This window comes from Phaeoacremonium minimum, assembly GCF_000392275.1.
Source record: "Phaeoacremonium minimum UCRPA7 unplaced genomic scaffold PA7_03_scaffold_27, whole genome shotgun sequence".
Lineage (NCBI taxonomy): Eukaryota > Fungi > Ascomycota > Sordariomycetes > Togniniales > Togniniaceae > Phaeoacremonium > Phaeoacremonium minimum.
Genome location: NW_006920934.1, coordinates 194,633 through 213,159, shown reverse-complemented (window position 1 = coordinate 213,159; position 18,527 = coordinate 194,633). Strand labels below are relative to the sequence as shown.

Sequence of the window (18,527 nt, the reverse complement as noted above, 5' to 3'; positions counted from 1 at the left end):
GCAGTTCGTGGCTTAGTTGGGGAAGATGGCTTCCAAGGCTTCCACTTCCTGAACAGTGTCACTTTGGATGTACGCCGGATCGGAGTGAAGTACAATTGGCCACAAGACAGTTCGTCTTTTCTCCGTCTACGCGAGACCGGGGCAAGGCCCCTTGTAGAAGCTGCTGGCCCTTTGTCGAAGCTCATTGCATATTCAATTGAGCGGGCTCAAAGTGGGCCGGCCGTTCTGAAAGCTCAGGGTGATCTCGTGGCCTTCACCAGCAACATCTTCAGTCACTGGCAGAAAACCATTCTCTCGGAAATCGAGGAGTCGGAAGAAGGGCTATATCTTGCCCCAGAAACGCTAGAGTCTACATGGCCTGGACTCTGGCAATTGTTGAAGAAAGCCCTCTTTGCGGTGGTTGCAGTCTCGCAGTCCATTGTAGCAAGGAGCCTCTTGGACCCATACTTCAGAAATGGAGCTGTTGCTTCAGCAGTTGCTGCTAAGACCCTGCGTACCCTTCGCAACCTCTACTTCATCTCATCAAGGGGCAATGACGGCTTTCAAGTCTACAGTTTCACCTACCTCACATCTATTGACATCCTTACAAGGCATCAGGATGCATCTATCGCCTTTCTGCAGGAGATCAAGCCAACGGCCCCTGGCTCTATTCCAGCACATCCACTGCACAGGACACTCGACCTCTTCTACCTCAATGTCGCGGAGCATCTCCCACTTTACCTACCACCCCATCTTTGCGAGTCTCTAATTGTGCAGCCGGCAACGGCATATCTTACACACTCTGCACCTCTGTCGCCAAAGATGGTGGAACTTTTCGAATCAGCACATTCTGCTGTGCTCTCAGTCCTTTCATGCCCGGGTAACGGTCCGATCGCCGTGAAGCTGGGGCCATTCTACGCGGAGACTTTATTGTCTTCGTTCCCTACGCATATATCTCCCCGCCAATTCCGACTGGCCTTCAAAACCCTGATGCAGATTCTCTCGCCCCCTTTCCCAATATCCGCAACAAAGCCAGAGTTGGCAGAAACACTCCTAGAAATGGTTAGATTCCGCGTGCAAGGCGCTGGCACAGCGCCATTGCCTCCAAGCCCGGATGCTATGGCATCTCAGACTGCCAAGGATGAGGCACCACTCTCGGAACAGAGTGCCCTCGTTTTGACGCTCATCGATGCGCTACCATTCCTTCCCTTATCTATCGTCGAAGACTGGATGACCATGACAGCGATGGCGCTGAATGAGATCACGAATCCGGCCATGAGAGAAGTCGCCAAACGTCGGTTCTGGGATATTCTTGTCAGCGGAGAGATGGACGTTGAGAGAGCAGCTATTGGGGTTGCTTGGTGGGGAACCAAAGGAGGCCGCGATGCCGTCCTCTTTGGCAGCCACCAGAGACGGCAAGATCCCCCAGTCATGAGTGGAGCTATCGTGGACGAGAGAGAATTGGGCAGGCTGTGAAGCATCTGGCGATTTACTTCACAGCGCTGAAGATCGTCACGAGATTGCCTGATCAAATATCTTCAGGGTACCGGTGATTCTCAGATCTTCAGGAGATCCATGCAGCAATTCTACGGTCGAGGAAGCTAAAAATGAGGCATCCCTGTCATAACTTTCTCCTGCGACTCGAGCTGCGGTTACTACAGCGTTGACTACCTGAAGTACGTGACTTACCAGCGTTACTTACCAACTATGACATGAGCTGGTAAGCTGTGGGACAGGACCCCTGTGCAGCTCAAGACCTTGATCTCCACCGCAGACAGTCCAATTGGATGGTAGGGTTCCCGAAGCTCGTGGAGTGCACGGCCACTGTTATTAGCTCCCTGGAAAGTGGAGCTTGGTGCACGTTGACGCAAGATCGATCTGGCCTGCTCAGCTGAAGTCGCCAGGAGCTGCTGCATTTCACACCAACATGTGCACCTCAGTGTCCTGGCTAGTGGCCCAGATCAGCTCATCACGATTTGGAGAAACCATGCTTTTTGCACATGAAGCGGGGTAAAGGGCCGTAAGCTCTCACGTTCGTCTACGTCGTCCTCGAGTACATGCATCCATCTAGTTTATGTTGTAGGATCGAGGGAACACATGACGCGATATTTGGGTTTTGCATGGGTAGTTTATCAAAACTTGGCAACAGCCGTTAGCACACCGGTAGCTCTGCTCATGATGCGGGGGACAACATCTCACCATTACAGATCAATATAGACCAAATGATCCAAGCATGACGCAATGAACTGGCCTTCCTTTGTTCCCTGAATGTGAGCGATGATGCCTTTTGCTCGTGCTATGGCCAATTGATGGTGCTTCCTTCCGGAGCCAGCAGGCTTGATGAAGTAGCTTGCCCGAGCACTTACATGAAGCTTCATCCTTGTCTACGGCATCTCCAAATCAAGAGTATACCTCAGTGCCACGAATTGAGCCATTTTATGACCCAATGATATCCACTCGGACGTACCGGATGTCTTAATTCAGCTGAAAGAGAGGGAGTGGATCAGGACAAGTAGCATAGCAGATCTGATTTGAGTCCTGAAGTCGCAAGCTCAGACATGCATCTGAGCGGGAACAGGTTCTAGCTCGACCCACCATTCCCGTCGCCAATTGAGGGAGCCCTCTAGTCTGATCAGGGATCCCGACTAGAGACAAGCTGCTCCATTGCGGCGGTGCTTCCCCAGTGACGTAGAGAGCTAGTACGTGCTTTCCTGTGATGTATTATGGAGGGGTGTAAGGTTTACTTAAATAGAGAGAGATGTCCCAAAGATTTGACAGGAGTTTCATTTCTTCTTTAAAAACAACCCCTGAATATCACCCTGCCATTGTTTTCATCTAGAAGCTCCTGTATCAACAACAATCATGTCTTACAACGATAACGACAGCTACGTATGAGAATATCCAGCAGCTTCAGGGTCTGAGGCTCATGACTAACTGATTTGACCAGGGCTCATCTGACCGCCGAGGAGACAATGACTCCTACGGAGGTAGCAACAACGATTCTTACGGAAGTGGGAACAAGGACTCTTACGGAAGCAACACCGGCTCAGGTGGCATTGGTGGTAATGATTCCTTTGGGTCCAGCGGGCGCCGCGGAGACGATGACAACAGCTTCGGCTCCGGCAAACGGGGTGAAAGTGATTCCTTTGGTTCTTCAGGAGGTGGCCTCGGCGGCGACTCTCTGTCCGGAGGCAACCGCCGTGGCAATGACGATAGCTTTGGCTCTGGTGGGCGAGACAACAGTGATTCTTTTGGCTCAACTGGCAGAGACAACGACAACGCTTATGGCTCTTCTCGTCAGGTACGAATCCCGTTACGCACTGTTACCATGTATGGATAGTGTATAAGTGCTAACCTTGCGCTTCATAGGACAACGATAAATCGTATGGTGGCGGATCCGACAGCTACGGCTCGTCTCGTGATAAGGATTCGCTTGGCTCTGGCCGAGACAACAATGACAGCTATGGATCTGGTAACAACGATTCGTACGGCAGCTCCAAACGCGATGACGACTCCTACGGAAGCAAGAAAGGTGGTGACTCGACAATTGGTAAGGTCCTTGAGAAGGCCGGCGATGTTTTCAACAACGACAAGCTCGGCGACAAGGGACGCTCCAAGAGAGAGGGTGCTGGCTATGGTGACAATGACTATTAAGCAATTAGCGAATAGCCCGTCGAACCGGATAGGTCGTGTAGTGGGATAGTTGGATACCAAGACAGCAAATTAGTGCTCCAATATACGTGTCACAGATACCTTGATGAATGAGCCCACAGTAGTTATTTGGTAGATCAAGCTCAAGTGAACAATTCACAATTCCCTCATCATTCAATAGGGCTCCGTCATATAACTTATGTTTGAAATACTCATAAGCTGACTATAGTAGGTCTTTCACGTTCCCAATCGTACCATTTCAACTATATTGGCTGTTCATTAAGTGTGAAACAAATCTATTACTAGGCAAGCTGGCAGATAGAACTTAACGCAAATCGTCCTCATTGGCAGGGTGTGGGTGACTCTAAGTTGACGGTCGGAACGGGATAGATGTCAACAACTTCCTGGACGTCTGTAAAATATGATGCGTTAGTATTTTCTACCCGAGGTCTTTCTCGGTCGTATGGCGTAGATGATACGCAACTCCAAGTCGGCGAGTAGCCGCTCTCGCCTTTCATGACAACAAATGTTCCAGGGGATTGTCCTATAGCGATAACTTCATGGTTAAGCCAAGCTGCTAAGTAACGCTGCTAAAGTAACGCACTCTAGGTAGTAAACATAGTAGTAATCGTACGAGGAAAAACCTGATGGAGAAGCCCAGTCTTGATCTTCTACCATAGATGTGTTTTCACCGCTTGTGAAGGCCTAGTGAGAAGCATGCGAAGACTGATTAAGCCCTATGGCAGGAGCGTGAGCGGCAGAGGGAGCGCTGAAGCGGAAATTACCATCGCGGAGCATTGCCCGAAAAGCTTAGTACTCTCCTCCAAATCCGGCGTGATGTAGGTGTGAATCACTCAATATACTAGGAAGTAAGCATTCTGTACAAGTGGAAAGGAGTGCTGGGTTTGTTTGGCCGAAAAGCAACTGGATAAATGCGACTCAACTGGATGGCCTTGATGTTTAACTAGGATAGGAAAAGTTGCTGGAGGAAGGCGCTCGAGACTCAAAGGAAATTAAGGACTCGAGCGTCCCGCGGGATCAGAACAATGAGCGGAGATGTGCAAGCTATTTTTGATGAGGCTCCAGGCGGTTTGGGATCACTGACGATTTTGAAGAAAGAGAGTGAAGAGATTTGCGAGAGGTGTTGTTTGAAAAGACCGTTGTTGACAGGTTGGAGGGAACAGGGGCGGGTGGTTATTTGCCGTAACTTGGATGGGATATGGAAAGAGCGCGACAAGGCCGCAAGCCGGGGATTTACACTTTCTGTAGGGGAATGGTGAGGGAAAGATTTGAGGAAGCTGGGCAAAGGTGAAAAGACATAGACGTAAGTGGAGGCTGCTGTTGCCCACAAGGCAGGTACGGCAAGTACGGATCAAAGGGCGCGACCGAGATCGCAGAAAGAGTACGCGTTGGGTGAAAGCTTCCTAGCCAGCCTCTATCATGGTATATCAGAAATATTTGGGAAGTTTCTCCAAGCTACACCATACTTCGATTAGGATCTCGAGGCATATGTACAGAGTGTTGATGAAGTGAGGGTCAAGATTTACCAAATCCGTCCCACTCAAGACACATTAACGACCAAAACAATACTGGAGACTGAAATTGATGTCCGTCAATTAAAGAAAGAAGCAAAACGATGAATACTCGTTTATTACAAGAACATAACACGATACCAATATCGCTGGCTTTCTCTAAACATCAACAACTTCAAGATACCAGACATGAAGTAGTCCAAGTCGACTCTATGGTACATCTAAAATAGACGGGTTACCCTATTAATCCTCTATCACATGAATCACTTGGTTTGGGAGTATGGCTGTTCAAGTGAAATGCCTATATCTTGAAAGACGACAGCTCTAATACTCTGGTAAATATCCAGCTAGGTATCCTGATAAATAAAGCCATATTTCTGCTTGTACCTGTCGCACTCAAGTAGACAATTTACACATCGATATCATACAGTCTAAAGTTATACATTATAAGAAGTCTGACGGGTAGAGCTTTCTGAACACCATCCAGATCTGGGAGTGGCGCTTGTCGTGTCGAGGAATGAGAATGGCGGAAAGAAACGCTGTTCATGGGAATGACTTTCCGCAATTTGACTTTACTCTCGGCTTGTCTAGATATTTGATGAGCGTAGAACCTCTAATAGCAAAAGAACTAGATGAACGACTTTGATTTATGCTCAAGGGTCATACAGAATTTGGCGCGACCTCAAAGCAGTCTTCTGTGGCCTCCCGATAAAAATCCACCTATGCTCGTTGATGTTAATCTCTGAAGTCAAGGTAGACAGAAGAGCCTCCGGATATTGCCGCCGCTAAGTGGCATTTCCATGGTACAGGATTAAGATGTTGCTAATTTTATCAATTCGGAAGGCGGTTCTGGGATGTTGGGTCACCTGGCCGTCGGTGTGCGCAGGAAGCCGCACCCATCGCTCCTGCCGTGCGTCCCTCCGAGGATACGACATCTCGTACATGCTGTGGCATCTTCCGGACACCGAGAGACCGAGGGAGACGACGAGTACAACACAAGCAACGAGGGAAGGTGGGTTATGTAGATGAAGCTTTGGGTATTCCCGAAACTCCTGTTGAGCTATGCTGCGATGTCGCCTAGAGCGCCACTCCTAAATAAGTCTATGTACAAGAAGACTGAAAAAGTACGACCACATGTGACTGAGGCCACTTTGTTTCCCCGGCATTAATTACTGAAGATCTCCATTTTCCCCAACCATTTCGCGATTTTCGCGCACGTCCACCGCCGCAATATGAACTGTGAGATGACCAATCTCCATTAACCCACCCTCCTACCCCGTATACCTCCTATTTGTAACCCATCATGTTATAAGTCGTAGACGTCGTAAAGGAGTGTGATAGGCCGTAAGAGCATGACCGTGAAAAAGTTCATACCACCCTTGGTACTAAAAATTAGGCCTAGTTCCCTAGTAAGCCCCGTGAGGGGCTCTGATGCAGAATATTAGGATAAGAATGCAAGCATAGAAATAAGACAAGCCGGCGCTGCTCCGAGGAGAAGCCAGGGCAGGCTATATCTCAAGACTGTCTGGTTCTGAACTCCTTTACAGGAGAGCGGCAAGACCGAGGAGACCGGCGAAGAAGGCGCCGATGGGGGCGTTGTTCATGTTGGCTCCTGCAGTCGTAACAGCTGGTGCCGAAGTAGTGGGCGCGGCGCTGCTCACGATGGTACTGGATACTGTCGGAGTTGGCGATGGCGTCACCGTGAACACGTTCGTCTGAGTAACCTGTCGTGATGAATTAGCTATTCGCGCCTCGACACGAGCACACTCAAGGACAACTAACCTCAGCTGTGGTGATCTCGGATACCGTGGTAGGAATGCTGGCGACGTTTGTGGCCGTGATAGTCAGGTCTATTTCTTTAGTCAGGGTCACTGTTTGAACCTGAGTTATCGTATAGACAGCTGTTTTCGTGGCGATGACTTTGATAGTGTCTGTCTCCGTTATTTCGATCGTGGAGCCCTAGAACATTGTCAGTCGAGAGGCAGAAGAATGGGTGGAAAGAATTGGATCAAACTTGCCTCCAATACCGTTGTGTAGGTGGTAAGAGGACAATACTCTGTCGTATAAACCTGCCGGCCGTTAGCTTAGGCTCTGAGCCGTTAGATAAAACATTTACTGACTTCGGTTGTCTCAAATTCAGTTGTATAGCTTGTGGTATAGACCGGAATTGTGGTAGGCACTTTCTCGATGATGGTGGACGTCGCAGTGTAGGTCACCTCAACTTCGGAGCCTTTACGCGAGTTAGAAGGGTAATAAACGGCTATGGGGCTATTTACTACTTACCGCTCACGGTAATAATCTCGGTGACAGGGCAGAGCGATGTGATTGTCGTGTAGTCGACGTCATATACGGTCGTTGTCGCTGCAGGGCCAGGAATCGTTTCATAGTACGTCGTAGGAACGACGGTTTTGCAGACAGACGTGGTGGTGTAAGTCGTGGTATAAGTCGTTCCAGGGCCAGTCACCGTCTCGGTCACAGGGCAGCTATTGAGCGGTTAGTAATGCATGACGGGATTAAGAGGAGACCTGTAGTCGGCCGGTATCTCCTGAGGCAGTATAGCAACCCCAGTTTGATTCCAAACCGAACAACTCGTCTTCACGGTTCTAATTTCACTTACGTAGTCGTATAGGTAATCTCGACCTAGATTTCGGTTGTTAGCTGCCGAAACTTCAACTTTGAAGCAGGAACCACAAAGACTTACCTCTGTAGTAGTGGCCGTTGCAGTTGGACCTGGGACGGTGACTACCCCACCGCAGCCGCCTCCAGCGCAAGATGTGACCGTAATTGTCGATGTGGTCAGTTTCGTGATCTCATAGCTGTTTCCAAAGAGTTAGTGAATTGATTCGAAAATAGGTACACATGACAAGGCTATGACGAGGGCTTTGACCAGCTCAACGGCGCTGTCATCGGACACTGATCCGGAGCCCTCACGCATAACGAAGATTCAAATCTAGAGGGTCCTCACGTTGTCCCGGCCCCAGTGGATGTCTCTGTTACTGGGCAGACGGTCGTAGTAACATAAGTGACGACAGTAGTCTCATCCTTCCATCGCGCAACCTTGTCAGCCAAGGCCGAGGCGGCCAGAGCAAGAAGCGAGAGAGCAGCCTTCATCTTTCTGATTTACTATTGGGATGATATTGGCTTTCAGCGAAGGTCACTTGTTGTTGTAGCGAAGGTCAACAAGCAGTTATGAGTGGTCGAAAGAAGATGAACCACGTAGCAAGGTGAGCGAAGGTATATAAGTAACCTTAACGAACGAGTTACTCAACTCAGGGGCTTGTCAGAAAGAGGTTGGCTGGGAGATGAGAGGCTGGGACCGTGTATTGAAAAGAAGGAGAGGTTCGCATGGCAAAAAGAGGACGGGAGGGCTTATATTGTGGCATCGAGCCACAAAAGGAACCTGCATGAGGGCTCAGAGCGATAATAGGTCGAGCGGCGATGACATCGTCTGGTCCCTCGCAGCTTTGCGAGAAGACCACTCCGTGCATGGCGCTAGTTGTGCTCCATACGACTTGATAGTGCCCGGCCAGAGGAGGATGGAGGGTCAGGCAAAAGAAAGCAAGGTTTAGGACGAGGTTGGGCAGACCAGTCAGCCATCGCGGGCGACATGCGGCAGCCTCTCTGCTTCTCCAGACTGAGGAGCACGAGGAGGTCGATCGAGAGACTTTTAGGCCGCTGACTAGACCGGGGTTCTCATGCTCGGAACCGGAGCACGTCTTGTTGAGGGAGTGTGGATCTATCACGTCGAGGTCGCTTCTAGTCTGACGATTCCTGCTTGTTCTCTTGTAACCATGGCGCAAGGATACCGGAGACGAGCCATTGACCGAACAGTTGCTCCTCCCACGAAGATCCATCTGCTGCAAGAACAACAGCACGGCGTGTACCTGTAAAAAGAGACAAAGATGCAAGGTTGGGGAACCTGTCCGACCCCTGTCGGCCGATATGCACGACGGGGACGAATCAACAAGGTGAAGAGGCTGGTCGCCACATTTAAGCAGGGGTACAGCAACCACTGTTTGAGCAGGGTTCACTCGACCCTTGCTCACGACATCTTCGAGGCTGATATCCTGCTAGGCACTGGCCCTGTATGACGACACACCCCATAACACACCAGCTATGATCATCTATTCAGCAACTGGTATTTTTTTTTTTCGCCTGGGAGACACCCCGCGATCAGTCACCTGTTGTAAAAGCCGCACAAGGGTTGCTTCGTGTCTGCAAACGTCTGGCGCCTCTTTAGAAAGTGCTGTAGGGCATACCCGACAGCCGATAATTGTATGACGGGAAAGGTTTATAAGCTGGTGTACACTTGTGGTAAGGCATGTCTCACCCGGGAACACTGTCACCAACTGTGTTAAAATCGGGAGGACAACATGGAGTCGGACGCCGAAGAAAAAAACATCCAGCACCATGGACATCATCCTCCCTTCACCTCTACTATACTCCCTGCCTGGTCATCGCCCGATCATGCCGTTCGCCGATTTCTATAGAGTGCTGGGATCATACTCCACTTTTCGTGTTGGCCCGTGAGCATGTTATAGGCCATCTACTCACACGATCTTGCCGGAAGCAAGGCCGAATACACTGAATTGCTTGCTGGTCAATGGTCATCAACACCGCGGACAGGTCAGGCGAGGCGAAAGCCCTGGCCAGGCCGTCTCACCCGGCAACAAGCTGCTGCAGGACCAGACGAGAAAGACCAGGAAGCGAGTGTGGTGTTGGCGATTCTCGTGTCCAGCGCACTAGCATCCGGGTGTGCAGGTGTTGGCGTTGGATGGCGTCCAACACTGCAGGCCTCTAGAGTGTCGGAGTACAGATGCAGAGCCAACCAAGATTCGACGTTGGTAGCAGAAAACTTGCTGAGGCGTCAGGAAGATAGAGCCGTGCTCCACATCAGCGAGCTCGGCACACAGGGAAGCTATACAGGACTCCCTAGCACCCGGCCGTTTTTAGCCGGGGGGAAGACCTGGCTTTGCGATCGAGCAATCGGACAGCCTGATAACTTGGTTGATTGACATCACATCATACTTGCGCTGGTTCTTGTTCTGTGCCATTCCTTCGCGGCACCTGTGCCGTAACTTAATCAATCAGATCACCATCGTCACTGTCAGCAATTGTGCTCTTCCTCACTGCGAGCGCCAGCTTTCTCACCGTCCTTTCCATGGTGGGGCTGATCCTACTCTTCAAGCCCGGCATCCATCATCTTGGCACGGTTCTTGCGGCTCCTACAGGAGTCCTACGGGAAGGAAGGATAAAGGAAGGCATCCGTAAACAAGCTATGTCATGAGGTCTACTCCCGGAAATAATCTCTCAACCAGGACACACAATGGCCAGCCAACCACGATGAATCTCAGACACGGAACACCTAAATCGGCACGACATTCAGCCACATGAACGCCTTTGAGGACCCTACAGCAGCCTTCTCACGATCTATGAGCGCCTCGTCAAAGGCTGAACACGAGATCTTGATCCTGTCGTAGCCTATGCACTTTCTACTCACTGGAATTGTTGAGAAGGTCTCTCAAGGATCGTCCCTGATGACAGGGATGACGAAGCGGCCGCATATGTGCATTTGGGGAAGGATGTCGCTCTTGCTCTCGTCAGCTCTCTCTACATCGTAGTGTGTTGACCAGCCAAAACATTTTGGCTCATACATCTCGTCCATATTGGCGTCGTTGCAACTAAGCGACACCTGCATGGCGGCGATACGGGCGTTGTGAAACACCCGGGCTGGGCCAATAGCTGCTACTGAAGTAAGGCGCTGTAGAAATCCTACTATATGACCTAGCTGAAGAGGCCGTCCACCGCCTTCTCAGCCTGCGCGCAAATCCTCGCATCTCCAATCCTCGAGTAAGGCGAAAAGAGAGCTGCACCGAGCGATGCGTTGGCGATATGCAAAGAGCGCACCGCTTCGCTGAGTTGGAGAACCTGGATGGGTGAAACTCAACCACTGCGAACACACCACACCGCGCTGTCGCTTCTCCACAGTCTCCAAGCGGACTGCTAGAGCGCTGATCCAGGCACAGCTAACGGACGCCACCACGGTAGTCGTGGTGGGTTCTAGTAGGCAATCCGGAGCCGGGTGGTCTTACCCTTTGTTCTGGGATGCACTAAAGGACACTTCATGGTGGAAGAGGTTGGCTCGTTGGCTGGGCTGAGATAAGACAGTGAGCGGCGTCTACGAAGCTCCATGCAGGGCAGAATTGCTTCTTCAGTGCGTGTGTTCCTGTTCCTGCGCCTGTCAATTATACGGTTGAACACCACCATCAAAACCCTGAGGTTGGGTGATTCACTTAAAGATGCAGGTGACCCTGGCATCTCGGTAGGCGATTGTTTCAAAATTGCCGGGCAACAGGATTTCGGTTCTTGAGAACGTCTAAACGCCAGATGTGGCGAAAAGCTGCCAAAATACTACCTTACGCGATCGTGATGGCTTGCCGTTTGTGGTTGCAACAACAAGCGCTGTTCATCAGTTGTCTTGGAAAAGGCGGGATTGTCTCTCCAGGCTTCTCAGAAGGTGGGTATCGAAAATAGAAGCACTGACCAGTTGCCAGGTAACGGCGGTGACGCTAAAATGGCTCGCTTCGGAGATGGAGGGGTAATTAGTGTCCAGGTGCGGCACACGCTAAGTACAGTAGATACAGTGGGGTTTCCCTAGCGCACAACGCCCATCTTAGTGTAACGTAAGGTGCGTGGGGATCGCCCTTGCCTTGTAAGTCGCTGGAAGTTGGAAAAGCCGCCACAGTTTTTTGTGACGGCATCGTCGTCTATTCGTCGGCATGCCTCCTCACCAGCCACACCTCTTTCGCACCTTCCGCCTCCTCGCTTTGAGCGATTCAACCACTCCCAACCCCTTGCCGAGCAAGCCTGCCTGCCTGCCTGCCTGCATCTGAGGATGCTTCTTTCCAAAGTTGGCCTCGTCGCAACGAACCAGACGAGGCTCGCTCATGAATCCCTTTTCGGGCTGCGATGGAAAGCCTACAGCCGTCCTAGCTAACCGACCTCTCACATCGTGCCGTTTCTTCTCCAAGTGGCGAGGCCTGAGCCCAGGCTACTTGCGACAACTCAAGCCTTGCCAGCTGGCCAAGCCTCTCAGATGAGGATTTGGAGGACTCTTCGAATCCCCCATCCTATCCGAGGTCTAAGTCCTGGCTTCCTCTCACCCATCAGCCGTTTGGCTCTTCAGAGTCAGCACGCCATGTCTCCAGATCTGACGGTTTCGACTTGCTAGAAACAGCCAAGCGCAGTAGTCCTCGTGTCCGAGAAAAGTCTCGAATCGGTGAAAAGAGCGACATCGAAGACGGCCAATGGGACAGAATGCCTTTTCAGCGATCAACATGATCAACAAGACCGAAATTACGGAGCAATGACCGTCGATCAACGTGGCCTGCGATGCGCCAGAACCAACGTTAATCCTGCGGGTGTGCTAAACTCTTAGCTCACCAGCTCACGCAAAAGACCACCCCCGTGCTTCGAACCGCTGCCGCACCAGCAGCAAAAAGACCGTTTTTGTGCACCCAAGCGCGAGATCTTTTGCCCTTTGTTACCTTTGCACCATCTTCCCCCTCTAATGGTGATGTCATGTCATCACAAAAATACACACGCACACTTGGCAGCCAGAACTGTGACACCTGCAAGGGCAGAGACCAGCAGCATTGTCGGCACTTGACCTCCTCTCTTCCTTTTCGGTGTCTATTGGACGACTTCTTGGCCAGAGCTAAGATAGCTCAATGTGCGCCAAGTGCATATCCCTTCCAAAGGCATTCTACGGTGCGCAGAAGTTGTGTACTTTTCCCCACCTGACTTCGTTTCGAAATGAGAGCCATTGATTTAGCGTTCATGTTGGTTGATACAATGGTCAGAGCTCGAAGTGGTCAAGCGGCTGCTTCGCGTTTTATACCCCTTCAACCAGTTCTGGACCTTCCTGGCCTGATGATGAAGTTCATCATCGAAACGGGTACCTCACTATCGGTCGTACAAGCTGGTCTCGATGCTTCCTAACAGCTAAATCAGCTTTTATGGATGAAATGGTTCATGCAAGTTGTCTCGGCGGAAGACCAGACACTTTTTGAGTGGCTCGTCTATATGTCATCGACACAGCCACTGACCAGATCTACCATTCTAAGCTTCTCACTTCCTTTCAGCTCGAAGTAGTATCGTTTAGCATGCGCTCAAGTGACATTGCTATCACATGGGCAGCACCCCATTTTGGATTGAAATCTAGCAAGTAGCACCGGAGTTGTCAAACAAAATTATTGATCAGAGAGAGCTGTCCTGTCCTTTCTTATTGTTCTTATGTTACTCTCTTCTGAATTCATATACAACCCTTACATTATCTGTTCATCTTCTGTTTTGAGACCTCAAGCAAGTGTTTCTGGTGTGTCCCAGCTGCAGCTTGTAAATTTTTAGGCCTGCTCGCCTGAAAGTTTGCTACAAAACTGTCTTCTTCACATCTCAGCAGTTATGATATAGCCGAACCTTCTTCTGCATTCCGTTCTAGACTGGGAGGTATCCTGGAATTGGCGGCAGATTTCGCCTTTCGGAAGATTACGAATTTCATGCTGTTAAAATGAAAGTGTGCACATGATTTGGCATTCGTGTTTGTTCTAACGCATATCCGCAAACATAATGATACAAATGAATCGAAGCAAAAACTACTAATACACCCAACAAACTCAGACGATGTCTCTCCTCAATTCATCTATCAGTCTTTCCTTGCCTTTCCAGCATCTTGCCTGAGCTGAACAACAATCTTCGCAATCAAGTCGAGAGCCTTGCCATGAATTCCCGTGAGGACTTCACGGCCAAAAAGCTGCATGATTTTGTCCGTGTGCCATCGTTTGCTTTCTTGGCTCATCAGCTTGAACCTCTCTCTTTTGGCGTCCGTAGGAGAAGAAGGCATGGGAGGTGCTTTCTGGAAGAATAGTTTGACGCTCTCAGCAGTGACATCTTCCCACTTCCCTGATTTCACTGGCCATGGGATCAAAATCGGAGCAGCCTAGATTCAATGTTAGAACAGCTGCAATGTTGGAACGCTACAGACGGACTTACTTCTCTGCAACTCATTCCCCTCAGGTGCTCCCAGCCATCAAGATACTCTTGCCAAGAATCAGCCCATTCCTGCTTGGTCGACTGTTCTGCCTCTTCGGTCGATTTCTTCGCGCGTGCCTTGCGACGCTCTTCCCGCTCCTTGTTCTCGCGGTCCTTGCGCTCCTTTTCTTGTTTCTCACGCTCTTGTTTTGCTCGTTCTTCCGCTTCTCGCCGCTGTCGCTGTGCTCTCGCGGCCGCTTCTTTTCGAAGTCGCTCCTCTTCTGCTTGCTTGCGTTTGTGTTCTTCCGCTTCCCGTTGTTTCTGGGATTGCATGTTGTTGATGGTCTCTTGCATGCGTCGCATTTGCTCCAGCATGCTGTCGATATCAGCACGGGTGTAGCTGCGCTGAGTGGGCCGTCTGGTGAACCATTTGACGTCTTCATCCTCAGAATCAGAATCGGGCTCGGTCTTGAACCGGGGACTCTCGGGGGCAGGGGCCACTTTGCGGGAGCCTCCCAAAGCCCGGAGCTTGTCTCTCCACTCGCGACAGACCTTATTGGCTTGTCCGCCGTGTTGATAGCAGACACTGTCCTCCGCGATTGCGGTGAGTTTGTCTGATTTGGCAACACTAAGCGGGTCCATGGTCGCCATGTCGTTGAGCATGCGTGCAGCATTGTAGATTTTATTCTGTGCGCGCCGACATCGCCGACCATATGTCATGGCCTCAGCGGTGCAGGTGATGTTCCCTCTATCGGGGTTGATGAGGCCTAAGACCTCCTCAGGATCCCACTGCTTCTCCTGAGCAGAGAATATTCCAGGTTGCGATCGCATTGCGAAATTTCCGAACAGTGTGTGGTTGAGTTGTGCAAGGGTGAGTTGACCTCAGAGCTCTTGTTTTTATCCTGAAAAGTCACTATGGATTGGGTCTTCAATTACCAAGAAAAGAAACTATCGAGCAAGAGACCGAATGGCCAAAAGAACTTCGGGCAGCAGCTTCAACTAAGTTCAGATCCCGAAACAGTGCCTTATGTAGAATGAGTAGACTGATCTGATTGGAGTGGATTCATGATGGCTGATTCTGTGGCGGTCTTTGTTCTTATATATTTCTGAGACTCTGAATCTGCAAGCTGCAGAAGCCGTTGGCACCTACCAGAGCCCTGACTTTGGGCTCCAGCCAGCTGCTGCATGTGCTCAGCCAGGACTTACAGGGGAATACTGCATCACTGCCATCGAAGCAGGCAGTGCAGGAGTGCTCCGACCATCTATTTCTCAGGGCCTATTTCGCGATGCGTAGGAGAGCCTGAGGCCAGAAGACCGGCCGCATTAAGCGCCCACACGTTGTTATCGGTATCTATGTGCCAACGCCTTGCGGCCTTCGCGTGGGGGCATAGTGAGGGAGCCGACCACGGTCTATGGAGAGTAGCCAATAATAATGATGTCTTTCTTCCGGCTGAATGAGGTGCGAAGCAGGTCAGGGTGGTTGCAGTGCTGCGACATTCTTGCTGAGGGGGTGGTGTCTCTGATGGCCCCTTTTGGACAATTTTGGGAGTGTTCAGAACCAACAAGCCAATCATAGGCCGTACCGTGAGGCCGGTCGGCCCCGGTCGGCCGTATCAATCGGGAAGGTCGTGCAACTCCGGAACTCTTCCCGTCGCAGCATCCCCCCCTTCCGGCCTGATAACGGGAATCGGCAAACCAGGCTGTGCATCAAAATGGTGGTCTGCTCGTGGCTTGGACCTTGCCTGCGCTCCCTCCGGCTCTGCCTTTCAGTGCAAGGGAGCCACCTCCTTGCCGGCCCCTCCGACATACTATCCTCTGCTCTCTCCTTCCCGCAAAACTGCGCCCGGGAGCTGAACTCCCAGCCACTCAAGGGGCTTCTTCTTTCCCGCCTACCATCTGCACGTCACGCACAAAATATCCACAAGACTTTGGATCTCATTGAATCCCTACCCATGCAGGTCCCCATCACGATCTGGCGGTTGTGACACGATGAGCGCATGGAGCACAGGGGTTCGCATGAAAGTGCCGGTGTCCTCTGGCATCTGGGCAAGCAAATCAGCCTTGCAGAAAGCCTGCCTAGGAGGTCGAACACTTCATGACAAGACCTGACTCACGTAGGGTATGACACCTGAGACTCCATATCAAGTTGTGTCTCAGTTGTAGCAATCTACCAACAAACACCTCACGTGCAAGAGTCTAAGCTCTCATGTAAGCAGTGTCTTGAGTCAACGGCAATCGCGCTTCCAGCAAGCTATACGCAATCCTCCTACGTATGTTTGGACAGCCAACGTCTCAGCATGAAGATATTTGGGAGTAGACGAAACTGAATTATGAATCACGTATCACTGACTAACTCTCAGCAAGCGTCAGAACTCGTTTGATGGATTCCTCGTTGTCATCTTATCTTAAGTTACTACACTGTTTGATTTATACAGACCAGATCATCGTAACACTCAAACGAGCAAGCAACCGTTCCGATCAAACTCACGCCAGAGCCATTCCCACCTTTTGAGCATTATAAATTGACCTATGGATCCCTCTGATCTTCACCATCATCTTCAATCTGTCCAAAGCCCAGCCACACAGAATCACCTTCCCAGCACAGAGGCCTGGGATATTAAGACGAGTGTCACAGCATTGAAAAGTGGCAACGTTTTCTATATATTAGCCTCCTCGCAGCTGCTCAGTAACTTTCCTGTGTCCAGCTAGCTCATGCTATCCATAATACTCGATCTGATCACATCGTTTCCTTATAGACACACTTCACACAAAAGTCTATGAGCATGCACTGCCCCGTGTTGCGTCTAGGAAGCCGCCGTAGCGAGGCAACTCGTATCTACCAGACCCTCGGCGTCCACTGCCAGATCCTGGCCGGCGCTCGCGGCCGACTCTTCACGCCCCTTCGTGAGACAGCAATCGCGATGCAGCCTCGCTCCGTCACCCGCAGCCAGTTCAACGGCCTGAAGGAGCGCGCCCTCAAGGGCGTCTTCTCCATCTCCGAGACGACCTGCGCCAACCAGACATATCTGCAGTCAGGGTCCACCATATCGATTTCGATCGAAGCAAGCGGTCTATGTCAAGCCCTTGGGTAGTATTCGGTAAGCAACACTAGGATACGGTAAGCAACGACCCATGTGTTAGCTATTAGAACGCCGTCTAATCAATAGGCCAGTAATTCACAGAATTTTGATAGCAAGAGAAACCGCCCAGCACCTACTCGACTTGAGCATATGTCTCCGAAGTTCTAGTATTTTAAAAACTCTGGAATTAAATGGCCTGGAATGCACCTACCAGTATCCGGTCTTGGGAGATTACAAGATAAAGAGTTTATCATCCCCGGGCCTGATACAACCTTGACTGCCGGTCCCAAAGTCTCGATGGATTTTCAACAGACAAAAACACTCAACGCAAGAAAAGGTCGTTCCGGAAAGATATATAAATAAGCGCAGTCATTTGGCGGGCTAACGTCGCCATTTTACCAATTCTACTCAACCGCAACACATACGACGTTGTGTGACCGCTTGGTGCGAGAACATCGGCCCTCTACAGACTTTGAGAATGTGAACATCCCTCCACGACCGCTTCTCGAGGTCTAATGATATGATGGCAACCCTGAGCCTTGATATGGCCATAATAAATCTGCCGAGACGGTAATCTCAACCCTTTGAAGGCACAGGTGCTTGTTTCTGAGAGTTATGGCATTTGTCAACGTCTCCATAATCCTGTTTGTTACCATAAGCTTACTAACTACTACAAGGGTAGTAATCTCAAGTTGAGCAAGTAATACACCTTCTACGAAAGCAACATATGCTGTCCTGGTGGAGCCTTTAACTAGTAAAGCATAACGCCTTTCCGCAAACACCGACTCGTCGGTTGCAAACACTATCAAGTTTGCAGAACCGTGCTCTTTTCCACGGCTGTCTTGGGCAACGATAAATGCACTGCTGACATCGGAATATTCATCACGTTTCAATTGAGAGTAACCTCAACTATAAATACAGTCTTCATGTTGGGTCGCATGACCTCCACCACCTACCTTACCTTAGCTACTCTCCCCACTGCACACTTACTTAGATACTTACACAACACACTTTGCTTCACCACCCAGGACTGACAGGCTATTCAGCATCATCCTGGTATCGTGATACTTGTATCCTCTGTGCTCCCCGTACTGTGCCATGATACTTCAACGGCATGCTTGGCCACGTGGGGCTGGTCTGCATGGGTCTCGAACCAGGTGGCCACGATTTTCTGTCACAAATGTCATTTTTGTTTTCGATATATATAATACATTAAGTTTTATTTGTGCGGTAAGACCCTAGCTCTCTTGCCTTC

General features: G+C 50.4%; 4 protein-coding genes across 4 annotated transcripts; 2 read left to right on the top strand and 2 right to left on the bottom strand.

Moving 5' to 3' along the window:
• Window positions 1-2,841: 2,841 nt before the first annotated feature.
• On the top strand, window positions 2,842-3,633 carry UCRPA7_363 (putative stress response protein; the record flags this gene model as incomplete). The annotated part of the gene is made up of 3 exons (XM_007912959.1): window positions 2,842-2,868; window positions 2,927-3,280; window positions 3,349-3,633. 3 exons carry the CDS (start codon window positions 2,842-2,844, stop codon window positions 3,631-3,633), a joined length of 666 nt encoding a protein of 221 aa, XP_007911150.1.
• Window positions 3,634-6,703: 3,070 nt separating this feature from the next.
• On the bottom strand, window positions 6,704-8,273 carry UCRPA7_362 (hypothetical protein; the record flags this gene model as incomplete). The annotated part of the gene is made up of 7 exons (XM_007912958.1): window positions 6,704-6,886; window positions 6,945-7,043; window positions 7,283-7,392; window positions 7,446-7,645; window positions 7,780-7,802; window positions 7,864-7,978; window positions 8,128-8,273. The coding sequence occupies 7 exons, from the start codon at window positions 8,271-8,273 to the stop codon at window positions 6,704-6,706; spliced, it is 876 nt and encodes a 291-aa protein (XP_007911149.1).
• Window positions 8,274-13,866: 5,593 nt separating this feature from the next.
• UCRPA7_361 (putative reticulocyte-binding protein 2 like protein a protein) lies at window positions 13,867-15,023 on the bottom strand (the record flags this gene model as incomplete). The annotated part of the gene is made up of 2 exons (XM_007912957.1): window positions 13,867-14,160; window positions 14,214-15,023. The coding sequence occupies 2 exons, from the start codon at window positions 15,021-15,023 to the stop codon at window positions 13,867-13,869; spliced, it is 1,104 nt and encodes a 367-aa protein (XP_007911148.1).
• Window positions 15,024-16,969: 1,946 nt separating this feature from the next.
• Window positions 16,970-17,284, top strand: UCRPA7_360 (hypothetical protein; the record flags this gene model as incomplete). Its single annotated transcript, XM_007912956.1, has 1 exon — window positions 16,970-17,284. The coding sequence occupies one exon, from the start codon at window positions 16,970-16,972 to the stop codon at window positions 17,282-17,284; it is 315 nt and encodes a 104-aa protein (XP_007911147.1).
• Window positions 17,285-18,527: the final 1,243 nt, after the last annotated feature.